The 20,123-nt window shown below is 36.9% G+C and overlaps 1 protein-coding gene across 1 annotated transcript in view; it reads left to right on the forward strand.

Moving 5' to 3' along the window:
• Positions 1 to 1,048: 1,048 nt before the first annotated feature.
• The window catches only part of LOC127867045 (uncharacterized), a 49,769-nt gene continuing 30,694 nt past the window's right edge, over positions 1,049 to 20,123 (forward strand). Inside the window, exons 1-5 of the mRNA XM_052407970.1 lie at positions 1,049 to 2,264; positions 2,850 to 2,955; positions 3,502 to 3,627; positions 4,050 to 4,156; positions 4,737 to 4,842. Of these exons, the coding sequence (XP_052263930.1) occupies positions 2,853 to 2,955; positions 3,502 to 3,627; positions 4,050 to 4,156; positions 4,737 to 4,842 (442 nt within the window). The 5' untranslated portion in view covers positions 1,049 to 2,264; positions 2,850 to 2,852. The remainder of the gene's footprint in view (positions 2,265 to 2,849; positions 2,956 to 3,501; positions 3,628 to 4,049; positions 4,157 to 4,736; positions 4,843 to 20,123) is intronic.

Raw genomic sequence — 20,123 nt, forward strand, 5'->3', positions numbered from 1 at the left:
AAGAAAGTTGGAAGTGAGTTAAGTCGAGGTATAACACGAACATTAATAAGAAATAAGCGCTAATCACTTTCTTTCTGATATGGCTGGGAATTGAACAGAATTTACAAATTTAACAAAAGTAACAAACAGGCATACAACAGCGAAAAATACCTGTTTCCGTATAGACATCACCATCTTGATCGTCACTATAAAGGAGGAACTAGTGTTGAATATTGCTGTATAAAATTACTTGTAATGTGTAAACAAAATATAAACCAGGTTTTTTTGAAGAATGTGCGTATACATATTTCAAATATGTACAGATTCTTTCGTGTCTAGCCAGTTGACTTTTATTTGATCATTTACATTGTATTTCAATTCAACACTCTGTCATTGATTTGCGTGTGATGCAGCTAAGAACTGCACAGAAAAAGGCATTCATTATTTTTTATCTAATTGATACAGCTTTTGATCTTTCATCAACACCAACCACAATCTTTTTTAACTCGACTATTATATATGAAATATATATAGTGGAACTATCCTACTCACCCCGGCGTCGGTGTCACGTTAGCGTGAGTGTGCAAATGTTAAAGTTTGCGTACCACCCCAAATATTTCCTATGTCCCTTGTTATATTGCTTTAATAATTTGCATACTTCTTTACCAACATGACAACACCCTATTAAAAGAGAAGACATCTGTATCAAGCATTTTGTAAGAATAATGGCCCTTTTTTCACCTAGAATATGCAAATATTGATAAATCTATGTTAAAGTTTGCGTACCACCTCAAATATTTTCAATGTCCCTTGACATATTGCTTTCATATTTTGCAAACTTCTTTATCAATATGAACCCAATCGTTTAGGTTTCGAAAAATGCTCATAACATATATGTCGCTTCAGATAGCAACTTGATATTTGGCATGCATGTGTTTCTCATGGAGCTGCACATTTTGAGTGATGAAAGGTCAAGGTCATCCTTCAAGGTCAAAGCTCAAATATATGGCTTCAAAGCGGCGCAGAAGGGGGCATTGTGTTTCTGGCCAACACATCTCTTGTTGATTCATATATTTGTTACCTTTACAATAGACTATGGATACCTCTGTCTGTATGTGATCAGTTGAGTCCATAGAATTCTACTGTGTGTGTGTGTGTGTGTGTGTTTCTAGTACCTCACAGCGTTTCAAAATGTCCAGATATCAATCCTTTCAGTTAAAGATTTCAATACCTCTATCTGTATGTAATTTGCTTCTAGTGTGTGTTTGTGTGCCTTGTACCTCACAATGTCTTAACAGTAAATGTGTCTGGTACCTCACAGCGTTTTAATATTTCTGAATATCATTCCACATACATCGCATATACATGTACATTACAGCAGTGTGTTTGTTAACAAGGGGTTCTTTCTGCTTTGGGTTTGAGTCCCACTGAATACAGAAAATCATGTAAATATAGGGGTATATGCTTACTTAAGATGGTAGTGATACAGCACTACCAGTATTCCCAGAAACAGAGGTAATGTAAATGGTGTGTATGTATATCTGTGAAATGAAGTGCAAGAGCTAAAGCACATTAAAAGCCAAATACAAATAATTTGTCACAGTTGACAGAGAGTGCTTTATTTCATACAGATAATGATGATGATGATGATGAGTTCGAAGAAGCTGGCTTTGAACCTTCCAGTTCTAAAAATGCCGAAAAGGACTCATCTACAGGCACATCTTGTTTCAAGAACAGACTAGAAAGTGCAAGTTTAAGGGATACGGCTGGTTTTATAATAAATGATCAGCTCTTTTGCGGGTTTTGTGGAGATTTGTTTGTGATTCCTTATCAGCTTACTTAAATAATTACATTTTGGTGAATACCTCTATCTGTATTTAGTATATCTAGTGTGTGTGTGCCTCGTACCTCACAATGTGTGAACAGTTAACGTTATATTACACCTTTGGATTGCATTACTGAACTTTTTGATTACAATGATTAAATGCTGTGCGTTTTTATCCTTATTATGTCGTACAACCGGTTGGTGGTCTCTGAAAAGGTAGTTACTTCAGTTATGACTTATGAACAATAATTTTGTGAACTGCTTAAAAAAACATGTTTATCTGTTTGGAGGTGCAAAATCAAATTGATTCAATATACAATACATTGACATGAGATGTTTCTTTTCTGGGAGATGGTGACGGGCATTATTCTAGAAATGAGCCATCATTCCAGTATGCTGAAAACATCCCCTCTAGCTCTCCTGGTCCTAAAAATGAGCACCAAAGGCCAAAGTGTCAGAGGTGGGTCTGATTATAATATTAAATAAGGTCAAAGATCAGGATAATTTGGCCTGATGAGCTGGCTTTGCAAACATTTAAGACTTTTCTGGTCATTATTTGCTCCATGTTTGTAAGTCATATATTTGTTTCCTTTACGATAGACTATGGATACCTCTGTATGTATGTGTTCAGTTGAGTACATAGCACTCTACTGTGTGTGTGTGTGTGTGTTTCTAGTACCTCACAGCGTTTCAAAATTTCCAGATATCAATCCTTTCAGTTAAAGATTTCAATACCTCTATCCGTATGTAATGTGCTTCTAGTGTGTGTTTGTGTGCCTTGTACCTCACAATGTCTTAACAGTAAATGTTATACTACAACTTTGAATTGCATTACTGCTTTTTTGGACCACAATAACTAAATGCGGTGGGTATGAACCCAACTTAAGCCTTAAAACCAGTCTTGGCCTCTGAGATTGTTAATTCAGTTATTACTTATTTATGATATTTTTTATTAACTGCATGCTTTAAAAAAAAACGTTTGCAGGAGCAAAACCCAATAATAACAGATAAAATACATTAACAAGGGATGTTTCTTTTTTTGCAGATAATGATTGAACTGATTCTCAAAATGAGCCATCCAGTATTGGTGAAAACGTCTCCTTCAAGCATTCCTGGTTCCAAAATCAGCATCAAAGGCCAAAGCGTCAGAGGTGAGTCTGATTATTATAATAAATGAGATCAAAGATCACGATAATTTGGCCTGATGAGCTGGCTTTTCAGACCTTTAAGACATTTCGGGTCATTACTTCCTCCATGTCTTTGATTTATATTTGTGTTTTTTTTTTACAATAAACTATGGATACCTCTGTCTGTATGTGTTCAGTTGAGTACATAGCATTCTACTGCGTGTGTGTCAGTGTGTGTGTGCCTGGTACCTCACAGCGTTTCAAAATTTCCATATGTCAATTCTTATGCATTGCATATACATTACAGCAGTGTATTTGTTAACCAGGGTCTCTGGCTGCTGTGGGTTTGAGTCCCACTGAATACAGAAAATAATGTAAAAATCTAGGGGTGTCTGCTTACTTAAGATGATAGTGATAAAGCACTACCGGTATTCCCAGAAACAAAGGTTTTGTAAATACATGTAAGATGTTTTGTTTATCAGTGGAATGCAGTGCAAGAGGTAAAAACTTAATGATATGCAAATACAAATACTTTGTCACAGTTGACAATGAGTGCTTTATTTCATACAGATAATGATGATGATGATGATGACGAAGAAGCTGGCTTTGAACCTTCCAGTTCTGACGGTGCGGAAATGGACTCGGCTACAGGCACATCTTGTTTCAAGAACAGACAAGAAAGGGCAAGCTTAAAGGGTAAGGCTGGTATTATAATAAATGACCAGCTCTCTTTTGGTTTTTGTGCAGATTTGTTTGTGATCCCTTACCAACTTACTTAAAGAATTACATTTGGTTAATATCTCTATCTGTATGTACTATGTTTCTAGTGTTTATGTGACTCGAACCTCACAATGTCTGTACCGTAAATGTTATATTAAACCTTGGATTGTATTAATGCACTTTTTTACCACAATAACTAAATCCTGTGGGTTTCAACCCTTATTAGGCTGTACAACCAGTTGGTGGCCTCTGAAAAGGTTGGTTAGTTCAGTTATGACTTATGAATGATATTTTTATGAATTGCTTGTTTAAAAAAAATGTAAAAAACAGTTTGGAGGTGCAAAATCCAATTGATTCAAGATAAAATTCATTTAAATGGGATGTTTCTTTTCTGGCAGATGACGATGGGAGTGTTTCTAGAAATGAGCCATCCAGTTGTGCTGAAAACAACTCCTCTTCAAGCTCTCCTGGTTCCAAAATGAGCACCAATAGCCAAAGTACAGAGGTGGGTCTGAATATAATATTTAATGAGGTCAAAGATCACGATAATTTGGCCTGATGAGCTGGCTTTGCAGACCTTCAAGACATTTCTGGTCATTATTTCCTCCATGTCTTTGATTCATATTTGTGTTACCTTTACAATAGACTATGGATACCTCTGTCTGTATGCATTCAGTTGAGTAAATAGCATTCTACTGTGTGTGTGTGTGTGTTTCAAGTACCTCACAGCGTTTCAAAATTTCCAGATATCAATCCTTTCAGTTAAAGATTTCAGTGAATACCTCTATCCGTATGTAATGTGCTTTTGTGTGCCTTGTACCTCACAATGTCTTAACAGTAAATGTTATATTACAACTTTGAATTGCATTACTGCTTTTTTGGACCACAATAAGTAAATGCGGTGGGTATGAACCCAACTTAAGCCTTAAAACCAGTCTTGGCCTCTGAGGTTGTTGATTCAGTTATTACTTATTTATGATATTTTTTATTAACTGCATGCTTAAAAAAAAAACGTTTGCAGGAGCAAAACCAACCCAATTAATAACAGAAAAAATACATTAACAAGGGATGTTTCTCTTTTGCAGATAATGATTGAACTGATTCTAAAAATGAGCCATCCAGTATTGGTGAAAACGTCTCCTTCAAGCATTCCTGGTTCCAAAATCAGCATCAAAGGCCAAAGCGTCAGAGGTGAGTCTGATTATTATAATAAATGAGATCATAGGCCATGTCATATTTGGCCTGATGAGCTGGCTTTTCAGACCTTTAAGACATTTCTGGTCATTACTTCCTCCATGTCATTGATTCATATTTGTTTGTTTTTTACAATAGACTATGGATACCTCTGTCTGTATGCATTCAGTTGAGTACATAGCATTCTACTGCGTGTGTGTGTGCCTGGTACCTCACAGCCTTTCAAAATTTCCACATGTCAATTCTTATACATTGCATATACATTACAGCAGTGTGTTTGTTAACCAGGGTCTCTTGCTGCTGTAGGTTTGAGTCCCACTGAATAAAGAAAATTATGTAAAAATCTAGGGGTGTCTGCTTACTTAAGATGGTAGTGATATAGCACTACCGGTATTCCCAGAAACAGAGGTAACGTAAATAGAGTGTTGGTTAATCAATAAAATGCAGTGCAAGAGGTAAAAAAAATGAAATGAAAATACAAATACTTTGTCACTGTTGACAGTGAGTGCATTATTTCATACAGATAAAGATGATGATGACGAAGAAGCTGGCATTGAACCTTCCAGTTCTAACTGCAGAAATGGACTCAGCTACAAGCACATCTTGTTTCAAAAACAGACAAGAAAGGGCAAGCTTAAGGATAAGGCTGGTATGATAATAAATGACCAGCTCTCTTTTGGTTGTTGTGGATATTTATTTGTGATCCCTTAACAATGTACTCAAATAATTACATTTTGGTGATTACCTTTTTCTGTCTGTACTATGTTTCTAGTGTGTGTGTGTCTCGTACCTCACAATGTCTTTACAGTTAATGCTACATTGAACCTTTGGAATGCATCAATGTACTTTTTTACCACAACTAAATGCTGTGGGTTTGAACCGTTCTGAGTGTGTTCAACCAGTTGTTGGCCTCTGAAGAGACTGTAAGTAAGGATATGACCTATGAATGATCATTATCACCACGCTTTTTGAAAAAAAGGTGGGGATATTGTGGTTATCTCCGCCGTCCGTCTGTCTGTCCGTCCGTCCTGGCCACTATCTCCTCCTACACTAAAAGCACTAGAACCTTGAAACTTACACACATGGTAGCTATGAGCATATGTGCGACCCTGCACTATTTGGAATTTTGATCTGACCCCTGGGTCAAAAGTTATAGCGGTTGGGGTGGGGCCGCGTCAGAAATTATCACTAATTTTTTTAGGTTATTTTACATTTACTTCTTTATTTCTACACCGATTCACTTCAAATTGATACTGGACCTCTCTTATGACAATACGGTCAATCTCAACCATGCATGGCCCCATTCCCAACCCTGGGGCGCCCCGCCCACATAGGCCACACCCACCAAAAATTTCCATTTACTATATTTTTTTCATTTCTACACGGATTCACTTCAAATTGATACTGAACTTTTGTTATGACATTAGGGTCAATCTCAACTATGCATGGCCCCAATCCCAACCCTGGGGCGCCCGCCCACATAGGCCACACCCACCAAAAAATTCCATTTACTATAATTTTTTCATTTCTACACGGATTCACTTCAAATTGATACTGAACTTCTCTTATGACATTATGGTCAATCTCAACTATGCATGGCCCCAAAACCAACCCTGGGGCCCCGCCCACATAGACCACACCCACCCAAAATTGCCTTTACTATAATTTCTTCATTTCTACACCGATTCACTTCAAATTGATACTGAACTTCTCTTATGACAATACAGTCAATCTCAACTATGCATGGCCCCATTACCAACCCTGGGGCGCCCCGCCCACATAGACCACACCCACCCAAAATTGCCTTTTACTATAATTTCTTCATTTCTACACCGATTCACTTCAAATTGATACTGAACCTCTCTTATGACAATACGGTCAATCTCAACTATGCATGGCCCCATTACCAACCCTGGGGCCCCGCCCACATAGACCACACCCACCCAAAATTGCCTTTTACTATAATTTCTTCTTTTCTACACCGATTCACTTCAAATTGATACTGAACTTCTCTTATGACAATACGGTCAATCTCAACTATGCATGGCACAATTACCAACCCTGGGGCGCCCTGCCCACATATGTCACACCCACCCAAAATTGCCTTTTACTATAACTTCTTCATTTCTACACCAATTCACTTCTAATTGATGATGAACTTCTCTTATGACAATACGGTCAATCTCAGCTATGCATGGCCCCATTACCAACCCTGGGGCACACCTAGGTCAAACATTCGGCGTGGGGATACGCGTCGGCCTCTGCCGCGCCATTTCTAGTTTTGTGAATTGCTTAATAAAAAAAGAAAACTGTTTCGATGAGTAAAACCCAATTAATGAAAGATAAAATATTTTATTCATAACAACCACCAAAAGCTAAAGCGTCAGAGGTGGGTCTTATTATTATAATACATGTGCTCATAGACCTTGATAATATGGCCTTATGAGCTGACTTGGCAGACCATCAAGACATTTTTGGTCATTAATAACCTGTCGTTGTTTCATTTTTATGCCCCCCTATGAAGAAGAGGGGGTATATTGCTTTGCACATGTCGGTCTGTCTGTTGATCGGTCCGTCCACCAGGTGGTTTCTGGAAGATAACTCAAGAACGCTTGGGGCTAGGATCATGAAACTTCATAGGTACATTGATCATGACTTGCAGATGACACCTATTGATTTTAAGGTCACTAGGTCAAAGGTCAAGGTCACGGTGACCCGCAAAAGTAAAATGGTTTCCGGATGATAACTCAAGAACGCATACGCCTAGGATCATGAAACTTCATGGGTAGATTGATCATGACTCGCAGATGACCCCTATTGATTTTGAGGTCAATAGGTCAAAGGTCAAGGTCACAGTGACCCGAAAAAGTAAAATGGTTTCCGGATGATAACTCAAGAACGCATACGCCTAGGATCATGAAACTTAATGGGTAGATTGATCATGACTCGCAGATGACCCCTATTGATTTTGAGGTCACTAGGTTAAAGGTCAAGGTCACGGTGACCCGAAAAAGTAAAATGGTTTTTGGATGATAACTCAAAAACGCATATGCCTAGGATCATGAAACTTCATAGGTAGATTGATCATGACTCGCAGATGACCCCTATTGATTTTTAGGTCACAAGGTCGAAGGTCAAGGTCACGGTGACCCGAAATGGTAAAATGATTTTCGGATGATAACTCAAGAACGCTTTTGCCTAGGATCATGACACTTCATAGGTACATTGATCGTGACTAGCAGATGACCACTATTGATTTTCAGGTCACTAGGTCAAAGGTCAAGGTCACAGTGACAAAAATCGTATTCACACAATCGCTGCCACTACAACGGACAGCCCATATGGGGGGCATGCATGTTTTACAAACAGCCCTTGTTTTCCTTTACAATAGACTATTGATACCTCTGTTTGTATGTGTTCAGTGGAGTAAATAGCATTCTACTGTGTGTGTGTACCTTGTACCTCACAGTGTTTTAACATTTCCAATTATCAATCCTTATACCTTGCATATACCTGAGAGCATTACGTTTCTTAACCAGGTTGTCTGGCTGCTGCGGGTTCAATTCCCACTGAATACAAGAAATCATGTAAAAATGTAGGGTATATGCTTACTGAGATGGTAGTGATACAGCACTTCTGGTATTCCCAGAAACAGCGGTAATGTCAATAGCTTGTCTGTATATCAATGGAATGCAATGCAAGAGGTAAAGACAACATAAAGTGCCAAAATTGAATGCTTGTCAAAAGTGACGGGAGAATGCTTTATTTAATACAGGTAATGAAGGTGATGGTGACGAAGAAGCTTGCTCTGAACCTTTAAGTTCTAACGCACTGTTAGAAAAAAGGACACATCTTCACGCACATCTGGTTACAAGTACAGAGAAGAAAGGGCATGTAAGGGGTAAGGCTTTTATTGTATTAAATTATCAGCTCTCATTGGATTGTTGTGGAGATTTGTTTGTCACCACTACCAACTAACATAAAGTGTACATTTTGGATAATACCTCTATATGTATGTTCTGTGTTTCTAGTGCATGTGTGTGTGTGCCTTGTACCTCACAATGTCTGTTCAGTAAATTGTATATTACATCTTTGAACTGCACTTTTGACAGCAATAACGAAATGCTGTGGGTTTGAACCCTTCTGAGTGTGTTCAACCAGTTGTTGGCCTCTGAAGAGATGGTTAGTTAGGATATGAATTATGAATAATAATTTTGTGAACTGCTTGATTAAAAAAATGAAAACTGTTTCGATGTGCAAAACCCAATTAATGAAAGATAAAATGCATTATTCATAACAACCACCAAAGGCGTGTCGGAGATGGGTCTGATTATTATTATACGTGTGCTCATAAACCTTGATAATTTGGCTTTATGAGCTGACTTGGTCTTCAAGACATTTTTAGCTCTGCTGTTTTCGAAGAAAACCCGAGGTATTGTCATAGCCAGCTCGTCCGCATCGAGTTAAAACCTTAACATTTGCTCTAAAATCAAAGTGCTCCCACCTTCAACTTGAAATTTCATATGTAGCTCCACATGAATGAGTTCTACACGCCACACCCATTTTGGGTCACTAGATCAAAGGTCAAGGTCACTGTGATGTCTAAAAAAAAAATAAAACCGAGCCGAGCATTGGCACCCGCTATGTGATGCTCTTGTTGGTCATAATAACCACCATGTTGTTGTTTCGTATTTTTATTTCCTTTACAAAGGACTATGGATACCTCTGTCTGTATGTGTTCAGTTGAGTAAATAGCATTCTTCTGTGTATGTGTGCCTTGTACCCCACAGCGTTTTAACATTTTCAGATATCAATCCTTATACCTAGCATATACCTTAGAGCATTGTGTTTGTTAACCAGGGTGTCTGACTGCTGTGGGTTTGATTCCCACTGAATACAGTAAATCATGTAAAAATGTAGAACATATGTCTACTTAAGATGGTAGTGATATAGCACTTCTGGTATTCCCAGAAACAGCGGTAATTCAATAGCGTGTCTGTATATCAGTGGAATGCAATGCATGAGGTAAAGACAACATAAAATGTCAAAATTAAATGCTTGTTACAAGTGACGGGAGAATGCTTTATTTAATACAGGTAATGAAGGTGGTGGTGACGAAGAAGCTTGCTCTGAACCTGTAAGTTCCAACGCACTGTTAGAAAAGGACACATCTTCACGCACATCTGGTGTCAAGTACAGAGAAGAAAGGGCGAGCGTAAGGGGTAAGGCTGGTTTTGTATTAAATGATCAGCTCTCATTGGATTGTTGTGGAGATTTGTTTGTCACCACTACCAACTTACTTAAAGTTGACATTTTGGTGGATAACTCTATATGTATGTACTGGGTTTCTAGTGTGTTTTTTTGATTATGCCTTGTACCTCACAATGTCTGTTCAGTAAATTCTATATTACACCTTTCGACTGCACGTTTTGACAACAATAACTAAATGCTGTGGGTTTGAACCCTTCTGAGTGTGTTCAACCAGTTTTTGGCTTCTGAAGAGATGGTACATGTAAGTTGGGAGTGACCTATGAATGAAAATTTTGTGAACTGCTCGATTAAAAAAAAGAAAACTGTTTCGATGAGCAAAACACAATAAATGAAAGATAATATACATTATTCATAACAACCACCAAAGGCTAAAGCGTCTGAGGTGGGTCTGATTATTATAATATGTGTGCTCATGGACCTTGATAATTTGGCCTTAACGCTGGGTTTTGCAGACGTTCAAGACATTTTTGGTCATTAGTACCTCCATATCGTTGATTCATATTTTTTTATCTTTACAATAGACTATGGATACCTCTATCTGTATGTGTTTAGTTGAGTAAATAGCATTCTACTGTGTGTGTGTGTGCCTTGTACCTCACAGCGTTTTAACATTTCCAGATATCAATCCTTATACCTTGCATACACCTTAAAGCATTGTGTTTGTTAACCAAGGTGTCTGGCTGCTGTGGGTTCGATTCCCACTGAAAAGAGTAAATCATGTAAAAATGTAGGGTATATGCTTACTGAGATGGTAGTGATACAGCACTTCTGATATTTCCAGAAACAGTGGTTATGTCAATAGCTTGTCTGTATATCAATGGAATGCAATGCAAGAGGTAAAAACAACATAAAATACCAAAATTAAATGGGTGTCACAAGTGACGGGAGAATGCTTAATTTAATACAGGTAATGAAGGTGATTGTGACGAAGAAGCTTGCTCTGAACCTTTAAGTTCCAATGCACTGTTAGAAAAGGACACATCTTCACGCACTTCTGGCTACAAGTACAGAGAAGAAAGGGCGAGCGTAAGGGGTAAGGCTGGTATTGTATTAAATGATAAGCTCTCATTGGATTGTTGTGGAGATTTGTTTGTCACCACTACCAACTTACTTTAAGTGTACATTTTGATGGATACCTCTATATGTATGTACTGGGTTTCTAGTGTGTTTTTTTGTTTATGCCTTGTACCTCACAATGTCTGTTCAGTAAATTCTATATTACACCTTTCGATAGAACGTTTTGACAACAATAACTAAATGCTGTGGGTTTGAACCCTTCTGAGTGTGTTCAACCAGTTGTTGGCTTCTGAAGAGATGGTACATGTAAGTTAGGGAGTGACCTATGAATGATAATTTTGTGAACTGCTTGATTAAAAAAAAAGAAAACTGTTTCGATGAGCAAAACGCAATAAATGAAAGATTATATACATTATTCATAACAACCACCAAAGGCTAAAGCTTCTGAGGTGGGTCTGATTATTATAATACATGTGCTCATGGACCTTGATAATTTGGCCTTAAGCGCTTGGTTTGCAGAACTTCAAGACATTTTTGGTCATTAGTACCTCCATATCGTTGATTCATATTTTTTTATCTTTACAATAGGCTATGGATACCTCTGTCTGTATGTGTTCAGTTAAGTAAATAGCATTCTACTGTGTGTGTGTGTGCCTTGTACCTCACAGCGTTTTAACATTTCCAGATATCAATCCTTATACCTTGCATATACCTTAAAGCATTGTGTTTGTTAACCAAGGTGTCTGGCTGCTGTGGGTTCGATTTCCACTGAAAAGAGTAAATCATGTAAAAATGTAGGGTATATGCTTACTGAGATGGTAGTGATAAAGCACTTCTGATATTTCCAGAAACAGTGGTTATGTCAATAGCTTGTCTTTATATCAATGGAATGCAATGCAAGAGGTAAAGACAACATAAAATGTCAAAATTAAATGGGTGTCACAAGTGATGGGAGAATGCTTTATTTAATACAGGTAATGAAGGTGGTGGTGACGAAGGAGCTTGCCCTGAACCTTTAAGTTCCAATGCACTGTTAGAAAAGGACACATCTTCACGCACATCTGGTTACAAGTACAGAGAAGAAAGGGCGAGCGTAAGGGGTAAGGCTGGTATTGTATTAAATGATCAGCTCTCATTGGATTGTTGTGGAGATTTGTTTGTCACCACTACCAACTTACATAAAGAGTGCATTTTGGTGGATACCTCTTTATTAATGTACTGTGTTTCTAGTGCGTGTGTGTGTGTGTGTGCCTCGTACCTCACAATGTCTGTTCAGTAAATTGTATATTACACTTTCGACTGCACGTTTTGACAACAATAACTAAACAAGAGGCCCATGAGGGCCTGAATCGCTCTACTGCTTTAAACACTGTCACTGTGACCTTGACCTTTGACCTAGCAACCTGAAAATCAATAGGGGTCATCAGCAAGTCATAATCAATGTTTCTATGAAGTTTCATGATCCTAGGCCTAAGCATTCTTGAGTTAACATCTGGAAACCATTTTACTATTTCGAGTCACTGTGACCTTGACCTTTGACCCAGTGACCTGAAAATCAATAGGGTTCGAGTGCTCATTAATATAAAGACACTGAGCAAGTTTAAAAAGAATCGGATGAAAACTGTGGACTTTATCGGATAAACAAGTTTTTACTGTTTCGAGTCACTGTGACCTTGACCTTTGACCAAGTGACCTGAAAATCAATAGGGTTCGAGTCCTCATTAATATAAAGACACTGAGTAAGTTTGAAAAGAATCGGATGAAAACTGTGGACCTTTTTGGATAAACAAGTTTTTACTATTTCGAGTCACTGTGACCTTGACCTTTTACCCAGTGACCTGAAAATCAATAACGTTTGAGTCCTCATTAATATAAAGACACTGAGTAAGTTTGAAAATAATCGCATGAAAACTGGACTTTATCGGATAAACAAGACAACGTCTAACACACACACACACAGACACCATGCCATCCCATAAGCTCTTCTGCCTTTGGCAGTAGAGCTAAAAAATCAAAATGCTTCTACCTACAACTTTGAAACTTCATATGTAGCTGCATATTGATGAGTTCCACACTCCACGCCCATTTTTTGGTCACTATATCAAAGGTCAAGGTCACTGTGACCTCAATTTTTTTTTAACTGCACCCGCAGCTGAGCATTGGCACCCGGTATGCGGTGCTCTTGTCTCAGGACCTTTAGTTAGACCCAAAGGTGAAGGTAAGGGTTGGCAATGTTAATTTCCTATGATATAACTTGGTCATTGTTTCAACATAATGGCCAATTTGGGAAGCATCCATTAGCACTACTGATATCCTTGTTGTCCCCTACCAGTGAAACCGGAGGGGACTTAAGGTTTACGCTCCGTGTGTCAGTCTTTCTGTCCGTCACACTTTACTGGATCCTGCGATAACTTTAAAAGTTCTTCATATTTTTTCATGAAACTTGAAACATGGATAGATTGCAATATGGAGAGTATGCACGTCATTTCATTTTGTTCCTACGTCAAGAATTATGGTTGCTATGGCAACAAATTAAAAAAAAAATCACTGACAATTGTGGAGTTTCACCGGTAGGGGACAATATTGCTTGGCAATCTCTTGTTATAAGATAGTGTAGGAAGATTATTTTTTAAATGAACCTCTTTCAGACCCTGAATCTTCTGACAGACCATGATGTGCCAGTAAGACAGCCACATGCAAAACCTTGGCCGTCCACATCTGTAACCATGTCGGGTCATCCCAGTAAGTAGGCTTTGTTTCAAAAACAAAACGGTATTCCTGAAAGTCACAGTATAATGTTTTTGTTTAAAAATTCGTAATAAATGTACAATTAACACAGTAATTGAAATAAGCTAACTCTACTTTGACACAATTTAACTTTGCCAAGAAGCTTCATAGGTGTTCCTAGCTTATCTTTAAATCGTTACTTCAATCTTGCTCATAACTCAAAATCTGTAAGACATATCAAAATGAAACTTAATAAATGGATACATCTTAATGTGTGGACATTTATTACTAAGTAACTATTACTCAAAGTATCCGGTTATATTAAGCATAATTATTTTTTAGATGTCTTCAAGAGAATTGAGAAAATGTTCAAGTGATATCACTTCAGATCTTTTGTTTCAATAGAAAGTCACATTCTGAATAGTTTATTGTGCAACATTTCATTTGATTAATTACAAGCAGCATTTCAAATAAAAAGATTACCTTTAAATCATGGTTCATTTTCTGGAACAGTTTTGAGATGAACTTTTTTATAACTTATTATATTTCTGAGATGCTTGTTGGTAGTCATCATCGAACAGAAGAGGCAATTGAATATGATTTTATTACTTTTTCAGAGAGGCTTCAGAAACTCGGTGAAGACCAGAGTCATCTTTTGAAGACGCTGTTCAAAACGAATATTGCGTTGAGAAAGGAACTTAAGCGTGAAGACTGTGAAAGAGTAATGCAAAAATATGAAATTCTACACGGATTGTCATGGAAAAAAATTAAAAAACACGATTCAAAACTGGATTACTGCTGAAAAGTGAAAACAAAAATGATTTTATAGCTTTTTAGCCCACCTGCGCACAATGTTCTCATTGTGAGCTTTTGTGATCGCTTTTTGCCCGTTGTCCATCTTGCGGCATCAACATTTGCCTTGTTAACATTCTAAAGGTCACATTAATTGTCCGATCTTCATGAAATTTTATTTGACGATTTGTCCCAATGATATCTTGGAAAAGATTACAAATGGTTTCGGTTGGTTGAAAAACAATAATTTACACGCCATATACTCCATACTTAAATCAATATTGTTATATGCAAAGCAGCAATGCTTAAAAGAAATAATACAAAATTGGGAGGGGGCATTACTCGTATGAAAACAAGATGGTGGTATTTGTTATAAACACGTGTAAAACAGTTGGATTTTTTCTGGCTGAAGATAACTATTCATACGACCAAATTCTTAATTTTTGCAAAGCTCGTCAAATTGATTTCCATTGTAGAATTTACTTTAGTTCGGAGTTGCGAACCGAATTGACCATGTTTTTGTTAGCAAGTAACACTGTACAACAAGGTCTTTTTTTTCTCCACTCTCAATAAACATGTTTTACTTACTCTGAAATAGTTTATGAGTTACTAAATTCCTTTGAAACATTGGACCATTTTCTTTATTAATAGATCATACTTGCACAATTGTTGTTATGTTTTCTTTATGGTTAAGGCATTGTGACATGTATATTAATTTGATTTTTATGCCCCCCGATAGAGGGCATATAGTGATCGGACCGTCCGTCTGTCTGTCTGTCTTTCCGTCACACTTTGCGTTTAGGTTTCGCATTTAGGTTTCAAAAAATGCTCATAACTTCTATGTCCCTTCAGATAGCAACTTGATATTTGGCATGCATGTGTATCTCGTGGGGCTGCACATTTTGAGTGGTAAAAGGTCAAGGGCATCCTTCAATGTCAATGGTCAAATATATCACTTCAAAGCGGCGCAGAAGGGGCATTGTGTTTATGACAAACACATCTCTTGTTTCCAGATGATATTGTCTGAACTTGACATTAGTTCTATGTGTGATGATTAAAGCATTGTGTCATGTATGAAGATATTTTGCTTAAATGTTTTCATGTTGTGGTATTAACTCTTCTATATACTTTGTGTCAAAAGAAATTAAGTCTTTGATTTTCATAATATACAATTGTAATTAGATTTTTTCCTGATGATATAGTCTAAACTTGACATTTGTTCTAGGTAGGAGGGTTAAGGCATTGTTTCATGTATGAATATATTTTGCTTAAACGTTTTCATGTTGTGGTATTGACTCTTCTATATAATTTGTGTCTGAAGAAAGTAAGTGTTTTCATAATATACATCTATAATTTGATTTTTTATACGCCCGTTTTTCAAAACGGGACGTATTATGGTTTCACCCTTGGCGGGCGGGTGGACGCCGCCGGTGGGTGGACGGGCGGTTTCCACAGCAGTTTCCGCTCTCTATTTCAAATAGTTTTCATCTGATCTTCACCAAACTTGGTCAGAAGTTGTATCTAGACAATATCTAGGTTAAGTTTGAATATGGGTCATGCCGGGTCAAAAACTAGGTCACGGGGTCACTTAGTGCATTTCAAGGATTAAGTATGGTTTCCGCTCTCTAACTGAAGAAGTTTTCATCCGATCTTCACCAAATTTGGTCAGAAAGTGTATCTAGACAATATTTAGGTCAAGTTCTTATATGGTTTATGCTGGGTCAAAAACTAGGTCACGGGATAACCAAGTGCATTTCAAGGATTTAGCATGGTGTCCGCTCTCTTAATTGAAGTAGTTTTTTGTGTGTACATGATATTTAGGTAAAGTTCAAATATGGGTCATGCCGGGTCAAAAACTAGGGCATGAGGTCACTAAGTGCATTTCAAGCATTTAGCATGGTGTCTGCTCTCTAATTGAAGTAGTTTTGATCCGATCTTCACCAAATTTGGTCAGAAGTTGTGTCTAGATGATGTCCAAAACCTTCAAAAGGGCGTATCCTATGACAGTTTGGCACTCTTGTTTCCAGATGATGTTGTCTGAACTTGACATTGTTCGAAGTGTAAATACATTTTGAAACTACTTTTTGTCATAAAAATGTTTGGGAGTATTTTTTGGAGGAATAAACTGTTATAAATCGACGTTTCTTGTGGATTATATTTATAGATATTAATATCTTTAAACTAATATTCATGAGTTAGTCCGTACACACATTAGAATACGCATTAAAAAGCACAAAATACTATCGAATGAAATTGAAAAAGGCCTAAATAAACAAATAGATGGTTTAGCGTAACGCAACTGACCCACGAAAAATTGCTGCAAACCAATTTTTGGGGGCCTTCCTGGATTAAATTTTGAGGCTATACACTTAAAGGCAAAATAACAAAAAAAATTGGACCGATCGACACACCTCCAAAAGTCTTTTTTGTGATACACCAAATTTGTTAATTGAATTAGGCATGATTTGATTAAAGGGATCTTTTCACGGTTTGGTAAATGGACAAAATTGAAAAAAGTTGTTTCAGATTCGCAAATTTTCGTTTTAGATATGATATTTGTGAGGAAACAGTATTACTGAACATTTACCATAGTCCAATATAGCCATTATATGTATCTTTTGACGATTTGAAAAACTAAAAATTATAAAGCGTTGCAACGCGAAACAATTGAATAATTTGGAGAGTTCTGTTGTTGTCGTTTAAATTTACGAAACTACTAAGATTGCTTATATAATGTATAAAATACTTCAACTGTGTATATCCGGCGGAATAGCCGAGAGGGATAGTGCGTTTTTACTTCAGACTTACTCCAGGACTCCGGAGGTACTCCAGGACTCCGGGGGTCATTGGTTCGAGCCCTGGTACCAGCTACTTTTTTTTCCTTTTTTTAATTTCATTCTTGATTTTTTACTGGAGCTTTTAAGATCCAATTTTTACATTTATCAATATAAAGCATTTAATGACAAACTTCAAAATATGCCAAAATCTGTGAAAAGGCCCCTTTAAGGTATACATCTGTGTGATGAAGAATACGTAATAAAAACATTGTTTGATGGTACCTCTAAATGATAACCTGATACATGTGTGCTCTGTGTGGGACATCTCGAGGTATGCACCTCACAATGTATGTAGAATACTCGTATCTTAAAATGCAAAATATTGAAAAATACAATTGATGCATGGGTTTAAGTTACCAAAACTGTTGCCTGTCTATATTTATCATTCAAATATTTCATCAAATAGGGGTAGACGTCGGTGTGTTGGTACGGAACAAAGGACCTCTCCATGTGATATAAACCGGTATGTGTGTGTGTGTGTGTGTGTGTGTGTGTGTGTGTGTGTGTGTGTGTGTGTGTGTGTGTGTGTGTGTGTGTGTGTGTGTGTGTGTGTGTGTGTGTGTGTGTGTGTGTGTGTGTGTGTGTGTGTGTGTGTGTGTGTGTGTGTGTGTGTGTGTGTGTGTGTGTGTGTGTGTGTGTGTGTGTGTGTGTGTGTGTGTGTGTGTGTGTGTGTGTGTGTGTGTGTGTGTGTGTGTGTGTGTGTGTGTGTGTGTGTGTGTGTGTGTGTGTGTGTGTGAGTTTGTAAAACCTACCAACCGGGGAAAATCGTATGAATACACACCAACAAACCGGGGAACACCTACCAACCGGGGAATTCCCCGGTTGGTTTTAGGCGCAAATCTCTAATCTACGTGTATAAAATACCAAACTGTCAATTTAAATTAGAAATCCAACGCCTTCCCCGATTAGCGGGTTTGTGGCATGCACAAAATATACACAAATCTTGACCAAATTACAATCGAGTGTGTATCCAGGCATATAACAGTTCCCCGGTTGCGCTGTTTAAAAATCATACACTCGGTATTTATATCATTTAGTGAAAGTAAGTTGGAAAAATGGAGTTTCGAGCGAACAAACGCATTAAACTAAGGTAAGTTTTTTAATTATGTTTTCAACTTACAATTACTATTAAAAAGCGTTTTTATGTAAACGTTAAAGTAATACCGGAAGACGAATTCTAAAGATCGATTTATATAAATATCATTTGATTACAAAGCTTGTTTTACGGTACATATTTCACGAATATATTTTATAAATAAACGTTAAACAAAGTAGAGCTCTAGGCAGTTTTTCGTTAGTTATATATATATATATATATATATATATATATATATATATATATATATATATATATATATATATATATATATTGGAGCTATCCTACTCACCCCGGCGTCGGCGTTAGCGTGAGCGTTGGAATGTTAAAGTTTGCGTACCACCTCAAATATTGTCTATGTCCCTTGACATATTGCTTTTATATTTAGCATACTTCTTTACCAACATGACCCCAATCTATAAACAAGAGCAGACAACTGTAACAAGCATTTTGTAAGAATTATGCCCCTTTTTCCACTTAAAGTATGCATATTATTGATAAATTTTTGTTAAAGTTTACGTACCACCGCAAATACTTTCTATGTCCCTTGACATATTGCTTTTATATTTTGCATACTTCTTTACCAACATAACCCCAATCGATAAACAAGAGCAGACAACTGTAACAAGCATTTTGTAAGAATTATGGCCCCTTTTCCACTTAGATAATGCATATTATTGATAAATCTTTATTAAAGTTTGCGTACCACCTAAAATATTTTCTTTGCCCCTTGACATAAGGTTTCATATTTTGCATACTTCTTAACCAACATGACCCCAATCTATAAACAAGAGCAGACAACTGTAAAAAGCATTTTGTAAGAAGTATGGCCCCTTTTTTCACTTAGAATATGCATATTATTGGTTATTCTATGTTAAAGTTTGCGTACTACCTTAATATTTTCTTTGTCCCTTGACATATTGCTTTCATATTTTGCATACTTCTTTACCAACATGACCCCAATCTATAAACAAGAGCAGACTACTGTAAACAACATTTTGTAAGAATTATGGCCCCCTTTTCCACTTAGAATATGCATATTATTAATAATTCTTTGTTAAAGTTTGCGTACCACCTCAAATATTTTAATTGTTCCTTGACATGCTGCTTTCATATTTTGCATACTTCTTGACCAACATGACCCCAATCTATAAACAAGAGCAGACAACTGTAACAAGCATTTTGTAAAAATTATGGCCCTTTTTCCACTTAGAAACTTTGACTATTTTGTTAAATTTTGTGTTTACATCGACTTTACTTCTAAAGTATCAAGGCTATTGCTTTCAAACTTCAAATACTTTCTTACTATCATGAGGGTACTGCACCTGGCAAGTTGAATTTTACCTTGACCTTTGGACCTTGAATCTGAAGGTCAAATTAATAAATTTTGATTAAATTGCCATAACTTCTTTATTTAGGATCAGATTTGATTCATACTTTGACAAAACAACACTTACCCCCCCCCCCCAAAAAAAAATGTTTTTGTTGTCCTTATTTTTTTAACATGTTAAAAAAAGCATTTTTTTTCTTAAGACCGT

Source organism: Dreissena polymorpha, chromosome 2, assembly GCF_020536995.1.
Source record: "Dreissena polymorpha isolate Duluth1 chromosome 2, UMN_Dpol_1.0, whole genome shotgun sequence".
Classification (NCBI taxonomy): domain Eukaryota; kingdom Metazoa; phylum Mollusca; class Bivalvia; order Myida; family Dreissenidae; genus Dreissena; species Dreissena polymorpha.